The sequence below is a fragment of the Hippopotamus amphibius genome, chromosome 5 (genome assembly GCF_030028045.1).
Source record: "Hippopotamus amphibius kiboko isolate mHipAmp2 chromosome 5, mHipAmp2.hap2, whole genome shotgun sequence".
In the NCBI taxonomy this organism is placed as follows: domain Eukaryota; kingdom Metazoa; phylum Chordata; class Mammalia; order Artiodactyla; family Hippopotamidae; genus Hippopotamus; species Hippopotamus amphibius.
In genome coordinates, this window is record NC_080190.1 from 63,116,781 (window position 1) to 63,129,824 (window position 13,044).

The 13,044-nt window shown below is 33.9% G+C and overlaps 1 protein-coding gene across 9 annotated transcripts in view; it reads left to right on the forward strand.

Moving 5' to 3' along the window:
* Nucleotides 1–13,044, forward strand: part of PPP3CB (protein phosphatase 3 catalytic subunit beta) — a 47,312-nt gene that overhangs the window by 32,050 nt on the left and 2,218 nt on the right. For 3 of the 9 annotated variants that reach the window (XM_057734450.1, XM_057734452.1, XM_057734458.1), the window contains exons 11-14: nucleotides 4,242–4,268; nucleotides 6,319–6,403; nucleotides 7,152–7,249; nucleotides 12,063–12,092. In XM_057734450.1, the coding sequence (XP_057590433.1) occupies nucleotides 4,242–4,268; nucleotides 6,319–6,403; nucleotides 7,152–7,249; nucleotides 12,063–12,092 (240 nt within the window). The remainder of the gene's footprint in view (nucleotides 1–4,241; nucleotides 4,269–6,318; nucleotides 6,404–7,151; nucleotides 7,250–12,062; nucleotides 12,093–13,044) is intronic. The other 6 variants (XM_057734451.1, XM_057734455.1, XM_057734453.1 and 3 more) reach the window with 6 other exon arrangements.

A 13,044-nucleotide genomic window follows, 5' to 3' on the forward strand; every position in this document is an offset into this window, starting at 1 on the left:
ATGCTTTTTGTTTCCTTGGTACTTAGTGCATCAAAAACATACCTGAATATCCATTGCTGTTGTCACTTCTTACTTTCAAAAATCAAAGTAGGCTGTTCCCGATTTATGAGTGGTTATGTTCTAAGAGACCACTTGTTAGTTTAGCTTGAGATTCAGAAAGCATTTTTTCCATACAAAGTTGTACATGGTTGTTAGTTATTATGTAAGCTAACCAGCCTATGTACCTAATGCACATTTCTAGTATAAACTAATATGATAGAAACAAAATTACTTTTATTTTTATGTTTTGAAGTTTTTATTTAGAACTTAAATTTAAATATTTATTTGAGTAAACAAAAACATAAACAATTTGTAAGCTGAAAACTCTTTATTTCCTTCCATATGCGCCTCACATCTTTGTTGTAGCATACTTTTCATAGTTTTAATTAGTATATAAATGTTTCCATGTATTAAACATGGTCTACATATTGGTAAAATTTGATACCTACATATTTCTAAGCATAGTAATATATCATAATCTTTGTAGTTAATCTTATATTGTTTGCATTTGGGTTGCTTTAAATTATCTTTATTATGAATAGCATGCAATAAACATTTGTACAATAGTTTTAATTTTCCTTCTTGGAATAAATTTCTTGAAGAGAGTTACAGAGTTAAAGAGTATGAAGAGTTTTAACTTCATTATTTTAACTATGAACTGCCAGATTACTTTGCATAAGAATTGGACCAATATGAAGTGTTTCTAGCAATGAACCTAAAGACCTGTTTCTTCACAGGCACACCTAATTGGGTTTTGTTTGTTTTTTATTTGTTTTGCTTGGTGGCTATATAGTAGTAAATTACACTTGGTTTAATTTACATTTCTTTCAATTCTAATGATGCTAAGGGAGAAATTACTATCTGCTTTCCCAACTATGTAAACTGTCCCTCTCAAGTGACCATTTAACAAGTAAAATCTGAGTAAAAACTATTTAGAAATTTCTCTACTTACAAACAGGTTTGATTCTTAAACACAGTTTTAAGTCCGTTTGTTGAAAGCACAAAGTGACTATACACAAGTGTCTGCTATTGCCATCTGTTGGTGGCAGGCAGAGATGTGCTTTTACTCTGGTTTATAGTTTTGTTAACTGAAATAAATTAACTTATATCAGTTCTTTTTTGTGTGGATAATAAGCTTTAATGAATAATATTTATTTTTCCATATTTTAATTCTCCCTCTTTTTGATGTTTTGTAGAAGTTTTTAATTCTAACATATTTCATTATATCTACCTTTTCCATAAAAATTTTAAATAGTTTTAATTAAATATTTATTTTCCCTATTCTGCTACCACTGTTGTAAGACTAGTTCTGGGTTCAGATTCTAGTTCCTCATAATGGCCATGTGACCTTGGGCAAGTTCCTTAACCTTTCTGAGCCTCAGTTTTTTTTACCTTCAAAATGAAGATAATAGTTCCTACTTCATAGTGTTGTAGGTTTTGATATAATGATCAATAATATAATGAAATAATTTTTGTACATATCCCACTAATTTTTTCAGTAGTATTTTCTGTTAATTTGTCAAATTCTGTAAACTATCTAGTAGGAGTTTTAATTGGTATTACATTAAATCTATGAATCCAGGAAGTTTTTAAAAAATAATATTTAATTTTCTAAACAAAGATCAAAATCTCTTGCTGTATGTAATTAGTTCATTTACTATAATTACTCCTTTTAATATATTTAATATGTAATTATTTTATTTAAAATTATATAGTTTTTTTAGGAAAAAATCTATTACCAAGTTAAATTAATATTTTAGTATTTTATATTATTACTATTACAAGTGGTATCTCTCTTAACATATTTTCTGACTGTATAAAGAAAGTATATATATGTGGGTTTATCTTATGTTCAACAAGTTGGATCAGCAGAATTACTTCCTACGGTAATTTTTGTTTTCCTTAACTTTAAAAAGTATGTCATTTGCGTAAGGCTGATATTGTTGTTTATTTTCTACATTTTTACCTTTTATTTCTTTTTCTTCAAAAAATTTGTGTCAATATTGTTAATAGTGTTAAATAGGAGTAGTGATAGGTGATGCTTTAGTCCTCTTTCTATAGTAAAAGGGAAAAAAGTTTCCATGTTAAGTCTAATATAGTACTTGGTTTACATACCAGTGGTTTATATGAAGATAGACACTGAATCACTTTTGGGACTACAATCAGGAATAAATATAAAATTTTATTATATTCCTTCTAATGAGATTTTATGTATCGTATCAACATTTTTCCTATCAATAATAAATTATGCTTATTTATCAACTTGTTATATCATTCTTCCACTCTAGAGATGAATCAAATTTGATCATTAAAGAGGCACTGTAGTTTAGTGAAGAGGATCAAGTGGTTCAGGTGTCTTGGTGCTACCATTATACTAGAGCTGCTGCGTCATCTTGGGAAAGTCACCTGACTTCTCAAAATCTTCTCTTCTGTAGATTGAGGAAATAGGATGAAAATTCTTTCCCACTGTTAAGTAATTTTAAAAATTGGTAAGCACCATTTATGACAATGTTTCTATGGGAAAATACACTGGGTTCCAGCTTTGAATACTAGGAATAGATCTCCCTTCACTGCCACCATGACATGTGCAATTACTCCACATTTCTTCACCCTTAGACTACCAAGTGTTAAGAGCAGGGACTCCAAGAAAAATTTTAAGAATATGGGTCTGGGAGTTTGCATTGAGGAATGAGAGTGGTTTTGGGGAGAAAGAACCTTGAGGAATGAAAGAAAGGGGAGGAGTTTAGGATAGATACTAGGATGGGATAGGGGAAAGAGCTACTGGAACTATATTTGTTTCCGTTTCTTATGCATATTCCCTTATTTCTCCCTCTTAACTCTATCTTTTCTCCTTTCCTTTGACCATGATAGCATACCTCTGTCCTCTCCTTCCCATTTTCCTACTCAGCAGTGGAGCCATGATATGGACTGGGCCTAGGGAGAAATCTGACTTAGAAAGAAAACTTGTTGGGTTGGGGATTGCTGTGGAGACACAATAAGGATTTAGTTTTCCTATGGGGGAAGGCGAAGAACAGGGTTGGAGATTTCCCAGTGGGAGGAATTAAAGAGTAGTTTTTACATATTCAAGGCTGAAATTGGCTAAAGGAATAGGACTCTTTTCTTAAGTGATGGTCTTTGATATTCTGTATTGTTTAATGTACATGTGGGTTTATTTTTAAAGGCAAAAATTTGCATAAACATATTGCATGTGTAAATGCACTTAGCGTTCCTTTTAGAGGTGTTATGTAATCATTAAAGCGAATTTTTGAACACTGATTTCTGTGATATTTAGAATGCATACTGTTTCAGTTATCTATCTTTTGTGTTGAGTTTGGTAAAGGAAATACATAATCCATATGTGTTATAGTTTTACTAAACTAAAACTTTGCATTTCCTCTAATGGAATCATGTATCTCAGCATTAGAATGGAAAGCTCAAATGAGACATCTCTGCTGCCTACTCTTAGAGCTGTTACTTGCTTTGAAACAATCTGTTGCTATTTGTGCAAAAAGATGTCTCTCAAACTCCCAGATTGGATTGGGAACAGACAGCACACACTGTTGATCCTGAGTATGTGCAAAAGTTCCACAATTCCGATTCAAGAAATTGTGTGCTCTTGTTATTATGGAGTGTGGGAAGTGCAGCCTTTCCTTTATTGGGAGTGGGTAAGGTTTTCCACTGAGGTAGTTTATAAAGTTACCTACATTTCTCTGTGTATGCTACAGATTTTGCAGATGTTGGTGTCCTTGAAGAACCACGAGTTTGTATCTCATTTGTGTCATTACCTTTCACTTAACATACTTCCATGGGTGACACATTTCCTTAGGGGTATTACTATAAATGTGCGATTGTTGTTAGCACAGTCTTTTATCAGTCTTATGTGTTTTCACGTGTTTTTTTCTGTCCCTAATTTGTCTACTTTCATCAAATATTATAGTCATTCTGTCCATAATTTCTTCTGAACACATATCTTTTAAGAAATCTTTCCTGTAGAGCTCTACCCAGTGGCATCCCTCCTTTGTTTGCCAGATCCTACAGTACTACATTTTTCAAATTTCAAATATGAGGGCCTTCATTTTTCTCCCTTTCTTTCTACATTCATTCTTCAGTACCACTGCCAAGTTAAATCTCTATCTTTTTATTTGTCTCAACCACCTTTTCTCCATCATTCACTTCCTTTTTTCTGGACTCTCCATCTGAAGAACGGCTCATATATGGCAATAAAAAAGGTACAGACCAGACAGAGTTACACTGTTTTGAAATATGACTTCATAAGTTATTCTCATGTCCATGTAAGTTAGTGTATTCATTGAGTGTATTTATGCAGAGTCCTCTTGGGCCTCGTGCAAATTTAGTTTAAGTTTTATCTAAGTTAGAATTTGACATTTTTAGAAGTCATATTCCAAGATATCTGTCTTTCTGTGCATGGAAATATTTTTCCCTCTTTTTCATTCCTCTTGTTTTAAAATTTCATTCTTTTGCTTATTTGTAATGTTTTGTACTTTTCCCTGCATGACTAGGGGTGTTTGATTGTCTGTCTGATTCCCCAAAGTAATTTTACTGTGGACATTTACTTTAATATTATGCATGATGTGTTTGTAGACTGATTTAAAATCCTGATTTGTAAAGTGTTTTTATATTCCAGTGAATTTTTAATTTGAAATCAGTATAGCTTACATATTATTCAGTTTTATAGTTATATAAATTAAGGCTGAAAATGTGAATGTATCTCATTACAGCCATCCCACCCTATCCCTGTATTCCTCTCCCCCAGTCTGGCCATTTCAAAAATTCTGTCAATTTTAAAACAAAATATCTGTGTTAATTTATTTGAAGAAAATCAGACTTACCTTATGTCCTTGGACAGGGCACTTAGTAAAGTTAGTTTCTTTGTCTATAAAATGAGGAAATTGAACTTTGTAATATCTCTGATGTCTCCTCAAATTCTAATATTCTATGATTTTGAGATTTTAAGTAATTTTTTTGGCACCTTAAAAATACCTGTTAGTACCATGTTACTGCACAGTTTTGGATTTGTAAAAGCTGTAGCTTCAGTGCTCATATTATTACCCTTAGAGCATCATAAACATGGTTGTGGAGCCTATTTTCTCTAAAATATGTCTTTTGTTTTCGTCTTTGAAATTGGATTTCTTTTTCTGTTTTCTTGCAGTAAGGTCCAGTCATCATCTTAGTTTTTAATTATATGTATTTGTGGACTGCTTGAATTTTAAGTGAGATGCTCTAGCCCAAAAGACTTGGTTGTTCAGACCCCCGAATACCTAAGGCCCCTTTTGGTCTAGTGTCTTTAGCCTTTCCTTTACCTTCTCCTCAACCATGGTGCTTCCATATGTGTGTTTTCATCATGTTGAAGCACAGTTCTAAGGAACCACACTCTTGAGTCCAGAGTGATTTTAGTTGCTATATATGCGATAACAGGACTGAGATTGTTGTTCTTTCTGGAGGCCAAGGGAAGGAAGATAACAACCTTTGAGTCTTTCTTCAGGCAAAAATTCAGTTATTTTGATATATTCTCTTCTGTATCAGTGATAGGCAGCACAGCTAACCCTTTGGAGATGAAGCATTAGTGATTCTTTAGCCATGTTTCTTGGGGAGTCTTTTCTCATTGCTCACTCTCCTTATGTCATACTCACCTAGGGATGCAAAGCTTGTATATATTTGCATGACCCTAGAGGACACCTAGTCTGTGAGGTTGAGATGTACATTATTGAAATGCTGCTATGGTCCCTCATTCTGGGTCACCTGCCCAGTAGTCGCTTCATATCACTGTTTTCAGCTTGGAGCAGGGAAGCTTCTTTTGTCATCATATGATGGGATATTTCCAGCCTGCATGTCAAAGGCTTTTATGATAAACAGAAGGCTATAGGCTATTACCAATTCAAGTCTGTTAGTCTGCATGCCATAGGCTCTCATGAGAATTAAACAAAGACTTAGAATTGTTACCAGTTTTTGTCCTCTGGTTTGTGATACAGGTTGGATTCTAGTTTCTTTCCCATTGCTGTTTTACTGATTAGTCAGTAGTGTGAGAGTCATAAAGTTGGTGGATTACTTTTCATTTGTATCTGTATCAGATCCCAGTATTAGACCTGAGCTAAACACTGAAGGAGAAGCTTTTTGGCATGAGTTCATCTAGTCTCCTCCATCTGAGCTGGTGGCAAGGGGCTTGGTGTTGGTTCAAATGAGCGTGAAACAGGCTAATAGAATGGTACAAGTATGGATGCCCTAAACTTGAGTCTTTCTTTCTATTTATTCCATTGAAAGTAGGTTCAGCTGCAGCCCGGAAAGAAATCATAAGAAACAAAATTCGAGCAATTGGCAAGATGGCAAGGGTCTTCTCTGTTCTCAGGTAATGATATATATTTCCTGATGATTTGTTTTACAGAAATCACTTTTATTGTACTTTTTTATAAGCAGTGTACTGTTTGATATCTAAAAGCAATATAGTAGCATTCTTTCTATAAAGAAGTTGTATATCTACATGTTGAAGAAGGGAACACAAGTCCCTTTGAAACTAGTGTTTTTGACCCTTGTGATTATTATTGCTCACCTTTGGTATCTCTTGTCCTTCTGTGATGAAAATACTAGATCTATGTTTTGAAAATTAGAGCGTAATAAGGAGGAGAGGGCACTTTTTAGAGTGTTCCTGATGAACTTGCTTATCTATAAAGGAAGTCCTTTTCGCTGGAACCACAAATTGTCTTCCTGAGGTTAATTCAGGAAGACCAGGTTTAAGGGTGCACAGGAATGACTTAGTCCTTAAAAGTTTGTTTGCAAAACTGCTTATATCAGATATTTTATCTTTAAAGCATATGAAATATCATATTTTATCAATTTTATGATACCCATTGGTAATGAATCTCACCATGTATTTAATAAAGCTTTTCAGGAGAAACAATATATGTCTCAGTTGTACGGCATACCCTCATATCTGAAACATTTAGAATGTGGAAAAATGTATATCTTGGAATTGAGGAAAATACAGTAACAGCAACGAATGTCATAAGTTATATGCGTGGCCTACATCTGGGCCCCATCCCCTCTTTAACCTAAGTACTTGTTAGAAGTCTCTGATCTTTGTTATATCTCTCTTCTAGGGAGGAGAGTGAAAGTGTGCTGACACTCAAGGGCCTGACTCCCACAGGGATGTTGCCTAGTGGAGTGTTGGCTGGAGGACGGCAGACCCTGCAAAGTGGTAATGATGTTATGCAACTTGCTGTGCCTCAGATGGACTGGGGCACACCTCACTCTTTTGCTAACAATACACATAATGCATGCAGGGAATTCTTTCTGCTTTTTAGTTCTTGTCTCAGCAGCTGACACAAGCAGAATACTATATGATAGGTAGTTTCTGATTAATAACCTGACTAGGGCAGAAAATTGATAGAATGGGTATTCCTTTCAATTGAAAATAATGGTCAGTCTCTCAGCTTTTCATGAAATGATATGGGAGTAACTCATATCATAATGTCTGAAATATTTATTCATTTGTCTATTGCACCCTTTTCCTTTTAAAGCCTCAGTTTCAGAATGTGAATTAAGGATATCCATATTACTTAAATGGAAATGTAATTCCAAGTTTCTTATTTTTTTATCTTTCTAATTTATGTAATTGTATTAGACTATGCTTATATTTTCAGATGTTAATTTTAGAATTAACAATCTGCTTGGGCCCCAGAACAGTACTTATGCACTTCACTTGCCAAAAGATTTGTGCAAGGTTTTGTACCCTGGTAAATGATGCCAAAGTTTGTTTTCTGTGGTGTTTGTCAAATGTTCTATGTATAATTGACTGTCTGTAACATGCTGTTTCCTTCCTCTGCAGATGTAGCTGCTTTCCTAAATCTGTCTGTCTTTCTTTAGGTTAGCTGTATGTCTGTAAAAGTATGTTAAATTAAATTACTCTATCAGACACTTGTCTGTCTTGATGTAGAAGCAACTTTGTAGCACCTTGTTTTGAGGTTTGCTGCATTTGTTGCTGTACTTTGTGCATTCTGAACATGAATGTAACATTAGATATTAAGTCATTGTTATAAGGGGTGGAATTTAAATCCTGTAAGTCAAAATTGAAAGGGTGTTATTAAGTGTGCCTTTATTTTGCATGAAAATAAAAAGAATTATACATAAAGCATTCCTGTAATCTGGCTCATTGAATATTTTATATTAAAAAAAACAAGTTTTTTTGGAGTAAATATTTGTGTAAATACTGGGTTAACTTTTTGAAAGCCCATTACAGATTAAATAGAAGAAAGTGATGTGAATGTTATAGACTATACCCAATAACTGAAAGTCTAGATTTCTTTCCCTTGTGGTTGGAAAGCAGAAAATGTGGTATGTAAAGCCTTAATTTATGTTTTATTATAGCCACTTTTGACAGCCCTCCAAGGGTCATTGTTGTATTAAAGCAGGCAGCAACAGATCTGATGTTAGTCATGATTTGGTGTTGTAATTAGTCAAATTTTTAGGGCAAAAAAATAGGAACTTTTAATTTTAAATTTTGAATAAGTTTAAATTAGATTGACTTTTCACAATTTCGTTTCATGCAGTCTCATAATAAATGCTTAAATAAATAAAAAGAATTTTTTTGTAGACAAATAATTTCTATTTGTAGCCTGTACATGTTCTATTTATATGTTATTGTGTTGTCTGCCACCACCACTGGTATATGTGAGATATATACAAGTATGTTTTGAAATTATAGCTTCAAATTTTCATTTTGAATGAGGTTTCTTTTTTTGATTTAAAAAAGTCTGCTTTGATTCTCTTTATATTTCTTTCCCTTCATTTTTCTTATATTGTGAACATTAGGAAAATGAGCTAAAAGAATTTCATTAAAACAAATTAAGATGATCTTAAACATTCAATAAAAGTAGCAAGAATGTTAATATAAAAGGATGAATTTTAGTAACTTGAAAAATGCTACATCCTTCCTCCTGTTTGTTCATAAAAGGAAAAGAAAGCCAAAAGGGTCTCATACTTGAATAAATCTAAACTACAGTCATCTCTCAATTATCCTTGCATATATTATTACTTTTATGTTGTATCCACAGCAAACCTTTCTTTCAGATTTCTCAATTAGCACCTGCTAATTACATGCTTTGTTGATAGCTCAGCACTTGTATTTATTCTTAATTTGCATGCAGCCTGAAGCTCAGTCTTCCAACTTTGAAATCACCCCCAACTGCAGGGAAGGATTGAAAGACAGCTTTACTGAAGGGACTGTCTATTCCCCGGCGTAGAGTGAGTTACTGGATGGTGCTGAGCCTAGTGGGTTCAACTGGGGAAACTAGATAGCTCCCTAGCTCTGCCAGCAATGGATCTTGATAGTGTGGTTTAAGCATTTGGTTGAAGTGATTTCTCTAGCATAAGATAAACCCATTTTGAAACAAATAACAAAACTCATACAGAAGTATGATCACCCGTGTGATTTTTTTTAAAATTTATGTAACATTTAAAATTTTAGTAGACATGACCCCTGATAACTGAGAGCTAACTATTGCAAAAAGAAAGTTTTAAAATTCTAAGACCTCTGTCCTATTGTCAGAAAATAGAAATTGTCTTATCAGTAACTCTAGTTAATTTATGATATTTCTCAAGTGTTTTTTACAAACTGTGTAACTCTGTTGGAGTAGGATTTGATAATCATATTTTATGTGCATTTTCTTCTTGGAAGTTTCATTGGGAGCTAGCCATTATAATGCTGCCTTCGCAAGGATCTATGTGAGAAAATATGTGGCCATCCATATTATAGTAAGGCCAATTCCTCTTGATGACTTATCCTGTGTAGTGCTGAGGAACACAGTTTGAAACAGCATTATACTCAAACTTATTAAGGCCATGTCAAGATGCCCTATAAAACTGGAAAAAAAATTGAGGAAAAATAATGCCTTTCAGATAGAATTTTGCAATTATCAGATCTCTTTCTTTCCAGCTTAATGTGTAAGCTTCAAATGATCTTCTTTGAATTCTAAGCATTCAAGCTTGACATAGTATGCAGTTTTGAGTGTGGTGTGTATTTTGTGTCCTGAAAAGGATTTAGGAGCATTTAGAGGCCTTGGGAAAGAGCAGAGAATATAAATTGACCTAGAAAATGCTTTTACATACAAAATTAAAAGCCCACGAAAGTGTGTTGTCACATTTCTTAATTTGAAAAAAATTTTAATAGACTTTTAAACTATTGACACACTCAGATACTAATTCTTATAGTGATATCAGTTTTTTATTTTTAATTTATTACTGTATATAATACAAATTATGAAATATTTCATATAAAATCACTTCTGTTACCAAAAGCTCTGTGTAACATAGATTCTGGTAGGCATTTTATTTTTCCCCATTTAATTTCTAAATTATAAAGAAAATAGTCCATGTTTTTAAGAATAGGAGTTCCAGGGCTGATCCAGTAGAGGTCGGTCACTTATCCCAGTTTTCTGTCTGGACAAGTTCCAAGAGTATTTTCCAAGTATACAGGGCTAGATTTTTTAAATGATGACTTATACAGTGGGTATACAAAGTATATCTGCTTTAATTATAATATGATTTAACAGTTAAGAAAAATTAATTCTTCCTTTATTCAATGTTCATGCTCCTTTTTGGGGGGATCCCCAGTTTACTATCTGATTGAGATCTACAAATTTATCTAATTTAGTCTTCTTTAATTTCTTAGATTCATGCTTTGGATATATTTTATCATTTCTAAATCACATGTACTGCTAAAAAGTCATTTTAGGAATAATTGTTCTAATTGGCCTTATTGTTGAAGAAGCAAAAGAAAAGGGATGGGACATTATTATTATAAATATTTCGAGTTTGTGCATTTTGGGTAAAGTGAAGAATTGAGACTTGGCAGTATTATCAGACAACAATGTCCTCTGCAATCTTTGGTCCTGGTCCTCAGTGTGAGCACTTTATACAGTTTGCACCCAGAAATGAGCCAAAAGAATCTTTGACTACAAAGAATGTATGACTAAATATGTTGAAATTTTCTAAATGGGCCATAGATAAGCTATACCAAGAATGCATTTCTAATTTAGATGACCCATATGTATGTCCAGATCATGAAATGATTGGGATTTATTGCCTGTAAGACCTCAGTTCTCTCTCTTGATTCCTCTCTAGTTGGTAGATGGGCTTGAAAAGATGCTCACTAGCCTTTTTATCTTCATTTGAGAATGCAGGCTGTTAGTACCTGAGGTAGATTTGAGTTCATGATACACTGAATATAAATGGATTTTTATATGTGTTATAATGTTAATATCTTTAAATATCTTTAGATATTTGGAACACCAGTTAGAATAGAAAGGAAGTTCCTAGTAGACAAGAGGAGTCCTTTTAGATTACCCACAGAGGAGAGGACTACAGAACTGTTCTAATTAGGGTAATTCACCAAGTTTACTGTCTGTAAGTTTCCTTGTAGCCATACCAACTTTTGCAGCTTATGTTTTGCCCTGTAAATTAGAAGTGACAGGAAAAGCATTGCTGACCCCTTCTAGTTTATATCTTAGAGAACCAACTGGTGATAAGTATTATTTCAGTTAGATGTGAAAGAAAAGAATCTCCTCCTGTTTGCTCTGCTACAATTCTGCCATCATAGTTTCACCCAAGAGAATTTCGTAATTGCATCCTAGAGAATTTCCTTGTGATTGTGATGGATATGATATAACAAACATGTTGGAAAATTCTAAGGTCATCAAAATACTGAATTCAAGATGGGTAATTAATACTAGTGTGCCTTTGCATGGTTGCTGAGGTGTCTGTGTTTACAGTAGGTCTATGTGTTCTGTGCTCTGAGCGATGGTGTCTTAGTGCTGTGTGTAAACTGTGCTGTGTCAGGAATTGGGGGATTGAATGGGGCTCTCTAATATGGGTACTGTATATGTTAAATTGTAAATGATGATGTAGTATGGGGTACTGTTATATTTTAAGTGATCATTGCCTTTTCTGCTGTACAATATGACCCTTCTCATCTCTCTCATTCATTTTGCATGCCTCTGCTCACTTCTGTACAGCCACAGTTGAGGCTATTGAGGCTGAAAAAGGTACGATCAGAGTCCTTGCACTGGGCAGAGATCTGTGGTGTGCGGGTGGGCATCAGAGAATATCCTGTGGGTGTGTCTTACTTCTAGCTTGCACAGCCCAAGATGAATCAGACTCACTGACTCATCAGGTTTAACAGTCATATCTTTTTCTTCTTCTTCTTCTTCTTTTTTTAAATCATGAGGACTGATTTCCATAGTGACAATTTGGTTTTTTTCCCTTTTCTAGTATAGTAATGTGACCAGCATTTAATGTTCCAGAATTCTTTAGAGTACAGCATGTTATGGTATAATATTATAGCACTTACAGTTGCAAATAAAGATCTGTTCCATATTTTGCATGATTCTGTGCTACTCAGATTTTTTTATTCTTTAGTGAAATCCTCTCTCAATATAGGTTTGGTATATTTGTGACTTAAAAATGACATACTCATTATGAATGAATATGTCAAATCTCTCTAGGGATCTTGATAATAACAGGACTGTGGTTGGGGCAAGAGAAGTTAGGCACCCACTTCAGGTGTAGAATTTAGGGTGTTAAAAAAAAATGACATACTCATTTTCAGTAATTCACCTGAGAGTGCAGGAGCTATCATTATGATTTTGTGCTGCAGTTTGGGCTAGTATTGCTGATAATATTATATTTATGTATATCATGTATTGGCTTGGTATTACACATTTTTGAAAGCTTTGCTGCCCCAGCCACTTACTTGGTTCACATGTACAGACTCTGAGTCCCAGGGATTGCATATTAAAGCAACCAGAGTATAACCAGTAGTATGGAAGTCTTTTCTATGCACATTTTAATAATAGAGAATATATCACTGCAGATGAAGTGAATGAGAAACCATAACAGTTGGAGGAGGATTGCCATTATTTTGACTTGGGTTTCCAGAGAACAGGCAGTGAGTGAATGGCCAGTGAATTAAGGAAAACATCTCCTAAAATATGGAAC